Below are 14,039 nucleotides of genomic sequence, written 5' to 3' on the forward strand. Positions count from 1 at the left end.
AGTCGAGGTGAGACGTGTGCGTGGCAGATCAGAAGTAGAACATTTAAAAGACGGACTCAGGGCCAAAACTGATTTTGATATTTATTTTTTTCCCGATTGCTGTGATACATTTTTTTTTTTTTTTTGTGGGGATTTAGACTCCAGAAGCCGAGACGGACCTCGTGAGACCGAGACGAGACAGTGGTGAGGCCTTTTAGGCTTGGGTCTTTGTCTCAGAGTTCAGTTTCCTCCTGTTGCAGACAAGAGAAGATGAGATCAACATGAGGAAGATTCTCCTCCACCACAATTTGACTTGATGGCTTCTCTGTAATTCATTCATCATTCATTTAATTTGGTGAAAATGCATTAGATGATTGCTTTTACTTACATGAACTCCAAAATCTTGGGCTTCAACCATTCAGCGTGAGGAGAGCAGCAAAACTGTTCATTTTTCTCAGTCTTAATACTGCATGGAGAAGCAGAAAAGATTAAGGTCAACAATAGTGGAGACCACACAGTTGATATGCTGGGTACCCTTTTCATTTTATTTCTTTAATATTTCTGAAACTCCATTCTTAGCAGCGCTATCTATGTGAAATAGCTCAAAGAGGGAGATTTTCTTACATCACTGCAGCGACACATGTGTCTGTGTTTTGCTTCTGTACTCTGAATCCAATGATTGGGTCCTTCACCTCTTCATTGGACACTCTTGTGCAGCACGACAGATACTTCATACTTGATCGCTCATCTGGAGGACATGTGAAATGTATCTATCAGTTGCTGTTTTGAATTAACACACACTGCACCGACCACCACATTAACCAGGTTTCCATCCAAGGCATTTTTGCGAGAAAATATTTTAGCGCTTGATATAAGACCAAGTCAAGTACACATTAAAAATGGTCAAAATATCAAAGTGATTGTGTGTTATTGCAGAAATGATAATTGAAGAAAGGAAAAAGCTTTAAAACTGCAGCAGCTTACCCTCTTTAGGTTTGATCCGTTCTTCCATTAACACAAATTGAGCTGTACAGGAGTACAGAACTGCTAATATGGTTAGAGTCCTCATCTTTACAATGAAGAGCAAGTTAGTGGGTCAGTCTTTGTTGGCATATAGGTAGGCTAGCAGGGAAGCTATGTCAAGGGGCTTCGAAATGGGCTAGACCTCTCCAGTGAAGTGAAATTGAATAATCACATGATGCAACCAGTGTAAAATTCTGATCTATCTGTCTTTTATTAATTAACTTCAGCCTGACTCTGCCCACTTTGTGCATCTGACTTCACTCTAGCCACTGTACACATGCACTGTCAATAATATACGCTGTCAAACGTGCACCCTCTCAAATGTTTTGTTCTCTGATCTTGACTGGTCATGCTTTTTTTTTTTTTTAAAGAAAAACTAATACAGACTTTGTCCAAGATTGCAAGTGATGGTTAATGATTAATATGGTTGTTTAAGAGATAATGATCGCAGAGGTTTCATGGTCAGAATGGATCCAAGACAGGTGTGAGACTGCAGCTTTATTTGCAGCACCAGAGACATGTTACCCACACAACATGAGCATGTCAAGTAACAAGTAGCTATGGATCCTACCTTCTGTATGGATCTGACTACAAATAAAGACCTCTTCATTACAGTACACACATGCACTAATGATTAATTATGATGTAATACATATTTTATAAACCACTTCCTAATACTATAATTCATGATTAACTCAGGAGTTGTGGTGGTGGTTAGTTAATGATATTTTGTGAGCTCATCTCATTAAATGCCTTGACATTAAATGCCTTGCTACACAATTTTTCAAATTAGTTGTATTCACATTCATTCATTTAGCAGAACATTTTATCCAGAGCGATGTACTGTACACGTGTCAAATAAATGAAAGTAGTATCTCTCTTATATTTCTGAATTACTGACAGAGTGTGGTGGATAAGGAGCAAGGCATGCAGTCAGCCAAAAAAGTTGGGGGTTCAATCCCCGGTTTCACCATTGTGACCTTGCCCTTTCATTTCATTGACAGTTTAGATCACTTTGGATGAAAGTGTCTGCTAGACTAATAAATGCAAACGTAACCTTTATAACTCATTTGTAACTGTGTTGCAAGGCATAAAAAGTCCTCCCCTTAGATGAGGTATAAAGGGACTGTAAGGGGGCAGGTATAAAACTTTCCAATTGATACGACCGCAGCCCTGAAGTCATCTGAGACACGTCTCCGCAATGGTCCTCGTCTTTGTCCTTGTCCTCTTCCACGTCTGACTCCTTTCTGTCTTTGTCCTCCTCTAACTCTCACTCTCATTGCCTCCATGCTTGCAAAGTTGTCCAAATGGCTTACCTGAGGCCTATTAGTGCTAAGGTTCAAATCAATGGTGTTCTGTTTACTGAAGTGCGTTTTTGGAGTGTTGCATTTTGAGCATTTGTTTTCCCAGGATATTTTGATTTTGAACAAGTAAGGAAACATGTATTTGTTTCACAATAAGTCTGTTGCTTTGGTCTGAGCAATTATTTTTTAGTGTGTAAGCAATGGGCAAAAACTGTCTTTATAAACCGCTGTATCTCTTCCTCGCTGGCTGTGGTGAAGAAAGCTAGACTGTACTGATTTTTTGACATGGTCATAGTAAAATGAAAACAAAGGCTTTTACAACATTGATTGAAGGAAAAAACGACCAATTTACGAAACACCTCTTGGGCAGTTCCGGGCACTACAAGCCAGATTTACAGCATAGCCTAGGTAAAAATTCTATACCAAATGAAGGTTCATGAGATTCACCTCTGACCTACTGTAGAAGTGGTGGATCACTGCATGCATTTTTGACCGTAACATTCACAATTGAAAGTAAAAAAGCAGACATTTGTGCACAATCAGTTGCATGAATGTACTAAACCATTTGTTGCTTGTTCCAGGTTAGGAGAAATTACTTTCATGATATGCACAAATTAGGATGATGTACAGTTTAAACTCAGAATTTTTATTCTATTCTGAGAAATACACCACAGTGACTGAGAAAACCTGTAAATCAGGTTTGAGACCGAGAAATGTCCATTACATAAATTCACCACATGGGGTCAGTGTTGACTTGGTTACACCAGCACTTCACCAATAAATAACATGAATTTGAACATGAACCGTTTAAAACAGTAATAAAGTGGTCCAACAGGTCAGTGGTCCAATAAAAAGGTGAAAGGCTGTCATGGTCACATCCTAGCAATAACTGTGTCAAATAGAAATACACAGGATCGCAAAAATAAATAAATAAATAAATAATAATTCCATAAAATGGAATCAGCAATGTTTCAACATAGCAAAACATAAGTCCTCATTCAACTTTGACACTAAACTTCAAGACTGGTTAATATATTCTAAACTGATACATATAAACATCATGACTTACCATTCTCTCAAGGTTTGGTTGATTTTCTCAAGAGGTTCTCATGAGCTATAGGGACTAACAGGTGGCACCAGTGGTTATTGTATGTAGCATACTGCAGCGTTTCTCAACCAGATTTGTGAGGTGAGGTGTGTCTTGGAGTTTAGAGGAATCCAATGTGTTTTCATACAGGCTCATTCATTGGACTACTAGATTATACTTCTAAATACATCTGTGATACAGCTTTTTAATGATAACGCTCAGTGAGCATCATTTGGGCATGTGTCTATCTCTGTGGTCTCAGCTCATGGACAATCTGTATAGAAAAAAAAGACCTCTAGAATGAACACCACTGTTATGGCCTTTAGTAATGTGTGTGTATGTTTGCATACTTTAGAATCAGTTACCATACATGTAAGTGCCATGGCGTTTCGGTTTGACCTTTAGTGTGCCTCAGTCTCAGAAAAGGTGGAGAACCTCTGGCCTGCATCAAAGTCGAGGTGAGACGTGTGCATGGTTTTATGCAGCTGGTTTGTAGATTATTACTGGTGTGTGTTAGTGGACTTATTTAGGCCATTTCAATTCTGAAAATTGACCCAACAAAACATTGTTTCGCAATTCTCAGATAAAGTATTCTATTATTTATTTAATTTCATTTTATTTCATTTTCACATGCATTGTCAAAAAAGCCAATGCGTATGACCACACACAGACATTCAGGTCCCACACTAGTGAATCCTAATGACAGGTAGTCATAACAGTACTTTCTAAGAGTTTTTTTTTCACTGAGTCACTGTGAACCTGTACCAACAACTGATAACTTTTTAACAACTTTTACTTTCACTTTTATTTTTATTTCAACGTTTCCACCTGACAAACATCACTCCACATGCTAATATCTATTTATTTATATTTTTTTCTTTTTTAATTTATTTGTAGTTTAATGGACACTTGAGCACAAGGAATTTCAATATTCATAAATGCTTATTTATTACATGACAATAAACTTTGAACTCGAACTTGAACTTGAATATAGGTTACGCATATACATATAGTAAGTGTGTTTGAGGAACTGGATATTGCAAAATACTTACTCTCTCTACTCTCAATAATCACTTCATGAAAAGTATCTGTATAAGAAAAAACCTTTAATGTAAGACTGTATGTGTGTGTGTGTGTGTGTGTGTGTGTGTGTGTGTTTGAGTGTAAGTGTGAGCATGAGTGTGCATGCATAAGCACATGTGAGAAACAAATCTATTAAGCGCATTTTGTTAAAAGTCAGGAAAGAGATACAGTGATATTCAGTTTTTATATAATTTTGAGATGTTCAACATGCATTTCACTGTTTCCACTTTCAGGGTGAAGTAGTATCGACCTCCAGTCTTGTGGCCATTATCAGTGCTGTAAAGATGATAAATGAACAAACAAACAAACAAACACACATGCACACAAACAAATAAGAAAACAGAGAGACAAAGTAAACAAACAAATTAATTACAGTTTTTCTCAGCTGCTTTGGTGCACTCCTCTAAACAATTAATGTACACTGCACACTTTCTACTAGATTAAACAACGTGAAATGTTGAGAAATGTGAGATGTGGTAAACCATCACATTAGATATTTGTCACCAGTGAAAGGTAACACAACTTAGCATGCATAATGCTTTTTAAAGCCTACCTTTCAGGGCACCCTTTACCCAGCGTGCTTTTGGATTGGTGCAGAACTTTTTGCCATCGTTGGTGATAAAGCTGCAGTTAAGAAAGTGTACACACAAACTTGAGTCAGAAATGAGGATATAAGGATGGTGCAAATATAAATCATAAGAAACAAATCTTGTGGTGTCAACTTAGAGCAATTGTTAGTGATCCTGTAGCTTGACAGCTGTTCCGTTCTCTTAACTACTGACGTGGGCCTTCCCACTCCCCTTTTACAGTACGTACTGTAGCCTGCACGTCTCTGTGCAATTGAGAGTTTAGCATAGCTAGCTAGCAAATATATCTCAGAAAACAACCGTAACCATAGAAATAGGATGCTCAGAAAGTGGTCTTTTTAAGTGGTTATTTTTTTCCAGAGCTGTATATTGCCATATAGGCCTTGTCTCAATGCATTTTATTGGATACGAGTTATAGGACTAATACTGTATGTCCCCCACAAGTCAATATGCAGTATGTCCTGTGAAGTACATCCTTATTTGTGATGGTGTTAATTGCATGGATTCACAGTGAAGGCACTCACAGAATAGCCTCTACACATGGAGCCAGAGCACTCTGGGGCTTGGCCTCTGTGATGTTGCGGATGACGGCATTGCTAACTTTAGTGCAGCACTGAGTGCTCACCTTGGTAGGCCTGCGGACTGCAACGAAGAAGCACAGTAGCCAAGTAGTTAACAGTAAGTTAAAACTGGCACACACAGATGTTTGTCACAGAGACATTTTCCAAAGAAAACATGCAAAACCGACAAAAACCCTCAAGTGACAGGGTGGCAAAGCCACATGAGAATAAAAGGAAATCACACTTTGACGTGGTAAATGTAGGCTGTGCACATCAACATTATGGCAAACATCATCATCTCTACTCTACCACTAAATAACAGATTACATTAAGTCTCAAATAAGATAAAGAAAAAAATACATCACAGATACATTAATCAATAGATAGGCCTACTTTGTTTTTGCTGTTGTGTGCTGTGTGATGATCAATTCCATTTTGGCCCAAGTAAAACTATGACCATCATTATGTAATAATTTTGGTTTGGCTCTGTTATGTATGCATACAGGATGTAGAATTTAAAAACACATGTTCCAATCATGTCATCGTTATAAGGTAAACAATCTGTTACATTTTAAAATATATTTATCTCCAGTGTTTCTCAAACTGTGGTACGGGTACCACTGCTGGACTCTCTGTTGTGGTACTGTGGGAGTCTCCAAGATGTTTTATTTCATGAAGACAAAATAACAACTTCAAATGCTATACAAATATGTATAATGAAAAATTGTTACATTTAAACTAGTTTTTATCTTTCTTGAAACAAGGCAAAACAGTATGCACAATGTATAATGCATTTGAATTTGCCTACGCTACTGTATTTTTAATGCTGGTCGTAATGGAGTCGACCAGTGATCTATGCCAATGCTAAGGATATCTTTTCCAATGGTACTTACATTGACCATTGACAGCCACAAGCAGAGCCCCCAGGATGGCGAACACCAAAGTAAACTTCATTGTGCTGATTACTCTCTGTCTACTCTCTGTAAAACCAGAAGCTATGTGCTATGATACAGCTTCAAAAATGCTTGTCAGTGTTACCCCAGAGCAGTTTTTGAGGCATAATCACAGAGGAAGTAACAACTCCTCCCCAAAACCAGACCACAAAACGGCATGCAAGGTAATTTACCTGACTCTTTCAAGTGTTTGCATATGGCATGCCTGAAGCAACAACATGATATATGGTTGAGTATGGAATGGGTGCTAACTCAAATGAGTGCTAGCATGTCACCCAGTGGTAGCCTGTTACAATCACAATGTACAGTATACTGGCTCAGGGATATGCAGACAACAAAGTAACAATAAAGTAAGCGTGCTAACAGCTGTGCCCATAGTAGCGCCACAAAGCATGGGCACATTTTGTAGACAGTAAACACGAGATCTGAGACACTTACATTTCCCTGCTTGACAATTCACCCAACCAGACAGCAGGACCAGCAGGGTCAAAATCAAAACTTGTTTTGTCTTCTCCAGAATCATGGTTTAATGGGCCTGTAAAGGTAGTTGTAACAACTGACAGGTATTTGATGAGGAGTCTCTTTTATAGGCTACATTTCTATGTTGCCAAACCAATCAATGTGATTTTGGAAAACCTGACTCTGTCAGCTGTCAGCCTGTCAGTGAGCGTTTGGAGCCAATCAAATGATTGGATCTCACTATCAGTGTGTGAGAGTTGGCAGCTATGCAGTGTGACATCAGCAGCATATCACATACACAGGTCTCACTCACTGATGACACAGAATGAGAATGGGGGAGGATTATGGGTGAGGGGTTGGGGCCCATGAGATGCAAGCTGTTGTAGAAGTCTTGATATTGCAGCAGTGTCACGTAGTGTCTCTAGTTAGCGCGTTCTCAAATAACCGAGTCAGTGTTTTTTTGTAGTGTAGGTGTGAAACCGGATTTGACACCTTTTATGGTTCCATTTCCATTATTAGGTCACATGCAGGTTAGTTAGTGAGGTCCAGTTGAACATTTAAAAAAAGAGGTCAGTTTGCTTTGCATAATTCACAATCACAGCTTCTATTGTCATTATTGTCATGTCTATGTCTATTTTATGTCTGTTGCTGTCAACCATATTCATACATGAATTGGCTGTAAAACATTCCTATTGTGTATCTTCACTATATGGCAATAAATTTAACCTTGACCTTGACCTTGACATCAGCTTAGGGCCATTCTTTGATGAATAATTAGCCAATTAAGTTTGTTCATCTTTGAGTATCAGGAGTCTTCTCTACTTAGGGCCTCAATTGGTTACATAAATTGATTTGACTCAAAGCAGGTATACTGTAGGTGCACTGGATGAGTAATGTATGTTTGCACATTTGAGACAGTTTGTTCCACTTTAGGAACACTGCCACACATAAATGTCTAAATTAGACGCGAGCATCATCAGAACCTTCCGCTCTTTGCAGAAGTCCTAACCTCGACCACACATTTGGCATAGCACCCTAATCACAGTGTCACAATGGATTAAGTGCTTGGGTTTACGTTTGACTGTTTCAGCACATCACAGTCATACTATAGTTCTAAGAATGCAATTGATGCAATCATCAAGTTTTTATTTGTTTATTTCTACTTGGTTAGATAAATATATCTAAGTAAAATGAACATTATCTAAGACCTCAAATGAACATTATCTAAGGCCTCAAATTTTGTTTAGCCTGGGTGCCTTGTCTTCCCTTGCAAATACTTCTCATGTGAAAGAACCTTTATCACAAACACATAGATATATTTAGAATTTAAGTTCTGACAGAAATAGATTAAATGTTGAAGGTCTATTTCTCTCAGCGTCTGCAGTCACTTAAAAATAGAGAACAGTGACCAAAAGCAAGACTGGCCTTGTACAAGCTACGCAGCTCAGCTTGTGTGAGTTATGACACTTGCCTGATAACATTTCTTATGGAAAGCACTTTTCATTTAAAATTCATTCAAAATATGTAGTTTGGTCAAGAGTATACTGTATGTCAATAGTCATGTTGTCTCACACCAAAGACCCCCAAACGGATCCATTAATTATTTCAGATCTTAAACTCCTTTGCAGTGAATGCAGCGTATGTCTGCTAGATTCAAGAGATGTGTTGGATAGGAAACTGGTTTAAGATAGGGGACCAAACCACACAATTCTGGGGGGGAAGTGCTAGACAGTCTAAATAAGTCTATGTTTCAGCTGACTGTGCTGCTCTTTGCATGGTTGAAGAACTGACTGATAATGAAAAACTATACAGTGGAATAAATGAAAAATACTTGACTCTTCTTATTCAATTAAATTCAATTCACCTTATCAAAAGTCCCCCTTCACAATATCAGCAAAACATTTTTATTGGAGAAATTACAACATATATTTTACAAAAGCATATGCTCTACCATTGATTGTTTAGATAAGCTTTGGACATTTTGTAGCTACAGTGCTGGCAAATATGTACATTGCAAAATAGTGGAGTTTAGAAAGAGTTTTTTTTCCAGACCACAAGCACGCAGTGTTTTTTGTTTTACATCAGAAACAGAGAACATGAAGTATCAAGTATATTAGGTTTTGAAAAGTGCCTTCATTTCTAACGTAATGCAGTGATGTAATGAAACTAACAGGTACGGTAATGTGTGTAATATGGAGAGTGAAACAGAAGAGAGTGGGAGGTGTAGGACTTGTGATTCGCATCTAGAATTAGACATTCAGTCAGGTCAGTGTGGATCATAAACAGGTTCAGGAATGATTATAACATAATAAGAATAATATTGATTAAAATTATATTAATAATGTTAACAATCATATACAGTGCTGTGCATTAGCATGCTAAAGTTGACTACAAAGAGGAGTATGTTTTGGAAATTGATCTTCATGCCTCAATTGATTTTTTTTAATTTTTTAAATGAATACAAATTCAACTTAGCCCCTATATAGCCCCATATCCTTCACTTAGAGATTGGTATGGTTTTATTTCAGTTAGCTGGTTTTATTTGCATCGAGAGATGGGGTAGGTACTGTATGGTGAAGGGTTTACAATGATGTGGGGCTATTTCAATTATTTTAACTCGAAAAGGCCAAGGGAACTTGATCATCATTGAATCATTGATCATTCATTGGCAATTAAGAAATCTGTCAATCGCTACACACACTCTCTCTGACACCCCTCTGTGTGTGGCACTGAACAGGACCAATGCACATAGCACTGCTGGCCCTGATGGTATCCCCAGACCCGTACTCGGAACTTGTGTTATGCAGCTGTTTTATGCAGGACTGACATCTTTAATCTGTCTCTAGGCCAAGTAGCTGTCCCCGCATGCTTTAAAACCACCTCCATCGTGCCAGTGCCAAAACACTCCACTGCAACGAGCCTTAATAACTTCCGTCCAGTTGCACCCACTCCCATCATCATGAAGTGCTTTGACAGGCAGGCCCACATCAAGACCTGCTTACCACCCTCACTGGACCCCTTCCAAATGGCCTACCATCAGAACAGGAGCACAGAGGATGCCGTCTCTATGGCACTTCACTCTGCCCTGTCTCATCTTGGCAATAGCAACACCTACTAAATGTGAAAATGCTGTTCATTGACTTACAGTATTCACCATTCAATACCATCATCTCTCCCTCAAAACAAACTCAATGAACTGTGCATCGATACCTCCCTCTTTAACTGAATTCCTTATGAACTGACCTCAGTCTGTAAGACACTTCCTCAACCATCACCCTGAACACCAGCGTACCACAGGGATGTGTTCTGAGCCCTCTCCTTTACTCTTTCTTCACCTATGACTGCACACCTGTACATGGCTCTAACGCCATTGTCAAGTTTGCAGACAGCACTACAGCGATTGAGACGGCCTACAGGGTGGAGATCCAGCACCTACCATCATGGTGCACTGACAACAACCTGGCTCTCAATACCAAGATGACCAACGAGCTCATTGTGGACTTCAGGAAGTTAAAGCTATAGCACACACACCCCACTCTCATCAATGGGACTGAGGTGAAGTCACCAGTTTCAAGTTTCTGGGTGTCCACATCTTTGAGGACTTCTCTCGGACCCTCAACCCTGATCGAGAAGGCTCACCAGCGTCTCTTCTTTCTGAGGAGACTAAAGAAGGTCCACCTTTCTCCTCAGACCCTGGTGAACTTCTACCGCTGCACCATCGAGAGCTTCCTCACCAACTGTGTCACGGTGTGGTATGGCAACTGCTCTACCTACGACCAAAAAGCAGTGCAAGGGGTGGTGAAAACCGTCAAGGCCATCCAGAGCAAGTAATGGTTGCGTAAGGCGTGCAGTATCATCAAAGACTGTTCCCACCCCAACCACAGACTGTTCACCCCACTCCCCTCCAGGAGGTTTTACAGGTCTTTCTGCACCTGAACCAGCGGGTTCAGAGGAAACTTCTTTCCTGTGGCTGTCACCAATCAACCAACAAAGCCATCGCCTATACCACATGGCTGAATGCCGTATCCGGTGGGCGCAGGCTTTTAAGCTTAACTTAAATTGTACTTGGGTTGTGCCGGTACGGTTATTTCACTGCTGAGAAAAGAGGTTGCCTCAGCTACCCTATACATGTGCACAGGTGTGTGTGTGTGTGTGTGTGTGTGTGTGTGTGTGTGTGTGAGTGTGAGTGAGTGAGTGAGTGAGTGAGTGAGTGAGTGAGTGAGATTAAAGATTGGTCTATCATTAGATTGGATAGAGATTTTGATTGTGATGAATTTAACCCCAAACCCAGGAATGTGACAAAAATATCTAATGATCATCACACAAATATTAAAGAAAACATGTTTTAATGTTCACAGCTGCAACACAGACAGAAAAGTAAAGAATTAAAAAAAGGTTATGAAATCAATTCAGTTCTGTATTTATATCAAAATGTCCCACCCATGGTAAGTGCAATGGATGTGATCCTAAAACCTTTCAGTAGTAAAAACTGTGCAGTTTTCCTGTGTAAAGCTTATTCGTCAGTGGGATTTTTAAAGCTTAGAGAGTAAATATATTAGCTTTTGTAGAATAAAACAGCATCCTGATTCCACTGTAGGTTGGTTCTACTCCAGGATAGCTCTTTGTTAATTCTTGAGTTTTTTTTGTTCCAGCTCTGGAAATAGAAGAACAAGTTGTATTTATTTTTTTACCCAATTAATTGTATTGGTTGGTAATTATGTAAAGTATATTAAATGTGTCATATACAGTGTAAGATGAATATGCTGGAACACATATGAACATTCATGAAAAATACAAAAGAAACAAAAACAACAACAACAACAACAAGGTAAGATTGTACAAGAAACCTTAAAATTGAAAATATTCTGAAGACCTTTTATCTGTTCTTTCACCCATGGTAACTTTGGGTTACTGCAGAACTTCTTCTTATCCTCTGTGGTAAAGCTGAGGGGGGGGGGGGAACAAATGATAATCACTTACATTTTCCTGTCATAAATACAAAATAATACTTCTATGTGATAACAAGCATACAATCACAATGCCCTTCGACTGGAACAAAATTAATTATATGGTTATTACAACATCTTCTTATAGGACTGCAGTTGAACATTAGCTGGCTGGCTTGCATTGGCACATTTACAGTTATGTTACTCGATGTGTGTTGTCTCTATAAATAACTAAATTAAATGGAAATAATGATTTAATTGGGTTTATTGCCATTTTAAACACTGTCGGCCTCTTTGTACTCACATGATGGCGTGGAGGCATGGATCGTCTGCTTCCTGCTCTTTATACTCCTTGATGTTTTGGATTAAAGCATTAGAAACTTTCCTGCAGCATGTAGTAGGCCTGGTTGGCATGCGGACTGAAAGACAGACACAGTGCTTAAAAATAGGTTGTGACTCAGATGTGTGAGACATTTTCTTTTTCATCTTAAAGACACATCAATCAGTGCAACAGAGAATGATTCTTTTGACAGACACAAAAACATGGTCGAAGGAGTCAAGTGGACAGAAATACCAAGGAGGCAAAATACACCACTAACGAGTTATTAAAGTAATTGGAGATAGAATAGAATAGAATATATACTTTTTTGATCCCGTGAGGGAAATTCAGTTCTCTGCATTTAACCCAATTTAACCGAATTAGTGAACACACAGCACACAATGAACACACAGTGAGGTGAATCACACAACCCAGAGCAGTGAGCTGCCTGCCCAACCAGCGGCGCTCGGGGAGCAGTGAGGGGTTAGGTGCCTTGCTCAAGGGCACTTCAGCCGTGGTGGACTGGTCGGGGATCGAACCGGCAACCCTTCGGTTACAAGCCCGATGCGCTAACCAGTACACCACGGCTGCAATATTGTAAGAATAATATGTCTTAGAATAGTTCTCTAACATTATGTCCTAACAGAATGTCACTACTGTAACTCTGAAATGCTGAAACTCTGGGAACCAGGCCAGAGTAGTAACAATGTATGCACTGGCCCTATAGGCCAGTAACTGATAACAGTGAAGGATAAAACCTTAGCTGTAACTGTGAGCTGGAGGAACGCCTTCCCCAGCAGCCAGAGTTTCAGTGTTTCAGAGTTAGTGACATTCTGTTACGACATAATGTTAGAGAACTATTCAAAGACATATTATTCTTACAATATCTTGTAATGAAGGAAAGAGTATCATACAGAGAACAAGAGAGACATCATATACAAATGCAGATAGGCCTATGCTATGTTTAATGTTTAGATATAGTCACATATATGCATGATCTGATTTGTATTTTATTTAGGGACCAAATTGCCAAATGTACAAAAAGCATGTTCGACATAGCATCGGCTCATAACATGTTGGTCTGAAACAACAGATAATAATAATGATAATAATAACAACAAGAAATGTCTGCCACTGAATTACTTACGATGACCTGCCGTGGCGATAACCAGTGCACCCACCACAGCAATCAACAACATTCGTCTCATCATGCTCTTTTCAACAGCAGGTTTCATATGAACAGAAACTAGCCAAGTATAGGGTCTTAAGCCCCCAGACCAGACCAACGTCATTCACACAGGAAGTGGAGACCATTAACACTCCACCTTAAACCATGAAATAAGGCTTATGTAAAGGTTCATTAATACAAAACAAGCCCCCTTGCAATTCTTTAGTATATCCATATTAATGCCATATTAACTGCTCCCATGTATTAATCTCATAGCTGAAGAAATTTTGCAAAATCAATGTATAAGCCGCAGCTAATTGTCAGGAAAATACGGTACATTACAAAGTGACTTTACTACACATTACTAGAAGGACCATTCTCCCCAGAGTAGCTCAAGGTTACGTTCCTTGCTCAAGCCCACAACATTGGCAACCAGGAATGCAACCACTCCTCCCCCATCTCCGGCATAATATATCAATGATAGCATGGGGAACAGGATTAGAAATGAAAATGTGTCTTTCCATTTTCCACAGGCCACAAAGTAGCACAAATTGCCAAACAAATCATTGGG

The 14,039-nt window shown here is 39.1% G+C and overlaps 2 protein-coding genes across 3 annotated transcripts; both read right to left on the reverse strand.

Annotated features, from left to right (window-relative positions):
• Window positions 1–4,316: 4,316 nt before the first annotated feature.
• On the reverse strand, window positions 4,317–7,126 carry LOC134066081 (eotaxin-like). 2 transcript variants are annotated; one of them, XM_062521254.1, is made up of 4 exons: window positions 7,015–7,126; window positions 5,588–5,705; window positions 5,030–5,100; window positions 4,317–4,752 (listed from the first exon to the last, which is right to left on the reverse strand). In XM_062521254.1, exons 1-4 carry the CDS (start codon window positions 7,097–7,099, stop codon window positions 4,706–4,708), a joined length of 321 nt encoding a protein of 106 aa, XP_062377238.1. In that variant the 5' UTR covers window positions 7,100–7,126; the 3' UTR covers window positions 4,317–4,705. The 2 variants fall into 2 exon arrangements, with proteins under 2 accessions (XP_062377238.1, XP_062377239.1); XM_062521255.1 differs by lacking the exon at window positions 7,015–7,126 and adding an exon at window positions 6,517–6,657.
• Window positions 7,127–11,376: 4,250 nt separating this feature from the next.
• On the reverse strand, window positions 11,377–13,504 carry LOC134066623 (eotaxin-like). The gene is made up of 4 exons (XM_062522012.1): window positions 13,448–13,504; window positions 12,286–12,400; window positions 11,909–11,979; window positions 11,377–11,689 (listed from the first exon to the last, which is right to left on the reverse strand). The coding sequence occupies exons 1-4, from the start codon at window positions 13,497–13,499 to the stop codon at window positions 11,661–11,663; spliced, it is 267 nt and encodes an 88-aa protein (XP_062377996.1). The 5' UTR covers window positions 13,500–13,504; the 3' UTR covers window positions 11,377–11,660.
• Window positions 13,505–14,039: the final 535 nt, after the last annotated feature.

Source organism: Sardina pilchardus, chromosome 19 (genome assembly GCF_963854185.1).
Source record: "Sardina pilchardus chromosome 19, fSarPil1.1, whole genome shotgun sequence".
In the NCBI taxonomy this organism is placed as follows: domain Eukaryota; kingdom Metazoa; phylum Chordata; class Actinopteri; order Clupeiformes; family Clupeidae; genus Sardina; species Sardina pilchardus.

Bases quoted from the DNA above. Each gene is read 5' to 3' on its own strand.
- LOC134066081 (XM_062521254.1), bottom strand. From the start codon at position 7,099: ATGATTCTGGAGAAGACAAAACAAGTTTTGATTTTGACCCTGCTGGTC. The intron at 5,706-7,014 runs GTAAGTGTCTCA...TCTTCGTTGCAG, and splicing joins GAATTGTCAAGCAGGGAAAT to TCCGCAGGCCTACCAAGGTG. The intron at 5,101-5,587 runs GTGAGTGCCTTC...TCTTAACTGCAG, and splicing joins CCATGTGTAGAGGCTATTCT to CTTTATCACCAACGATGGCA.
- LOC134066623 (XM_062522012.1), bottom strand. From the start codon at position 13,499: ATGTTGTTGATTGCTGTGGTGGGTGCACTGGTTATCGCCACGGCAGGT. The intron at 12,401-13,447 runs GTAAGTAATTCA...TCTGTCTTTCAG, and splicing joins TATCGCCACGGCAGGTCATC to TCCGCATGCCAACCAGGCCT. The intron at 11,690-11,908 runs GTCTTCAGAATA...TTCTATTTCCAG, and splicing joins GGTGAAAGAACAGATAAAAG to AGCTGGAACAAAAAAAACTC.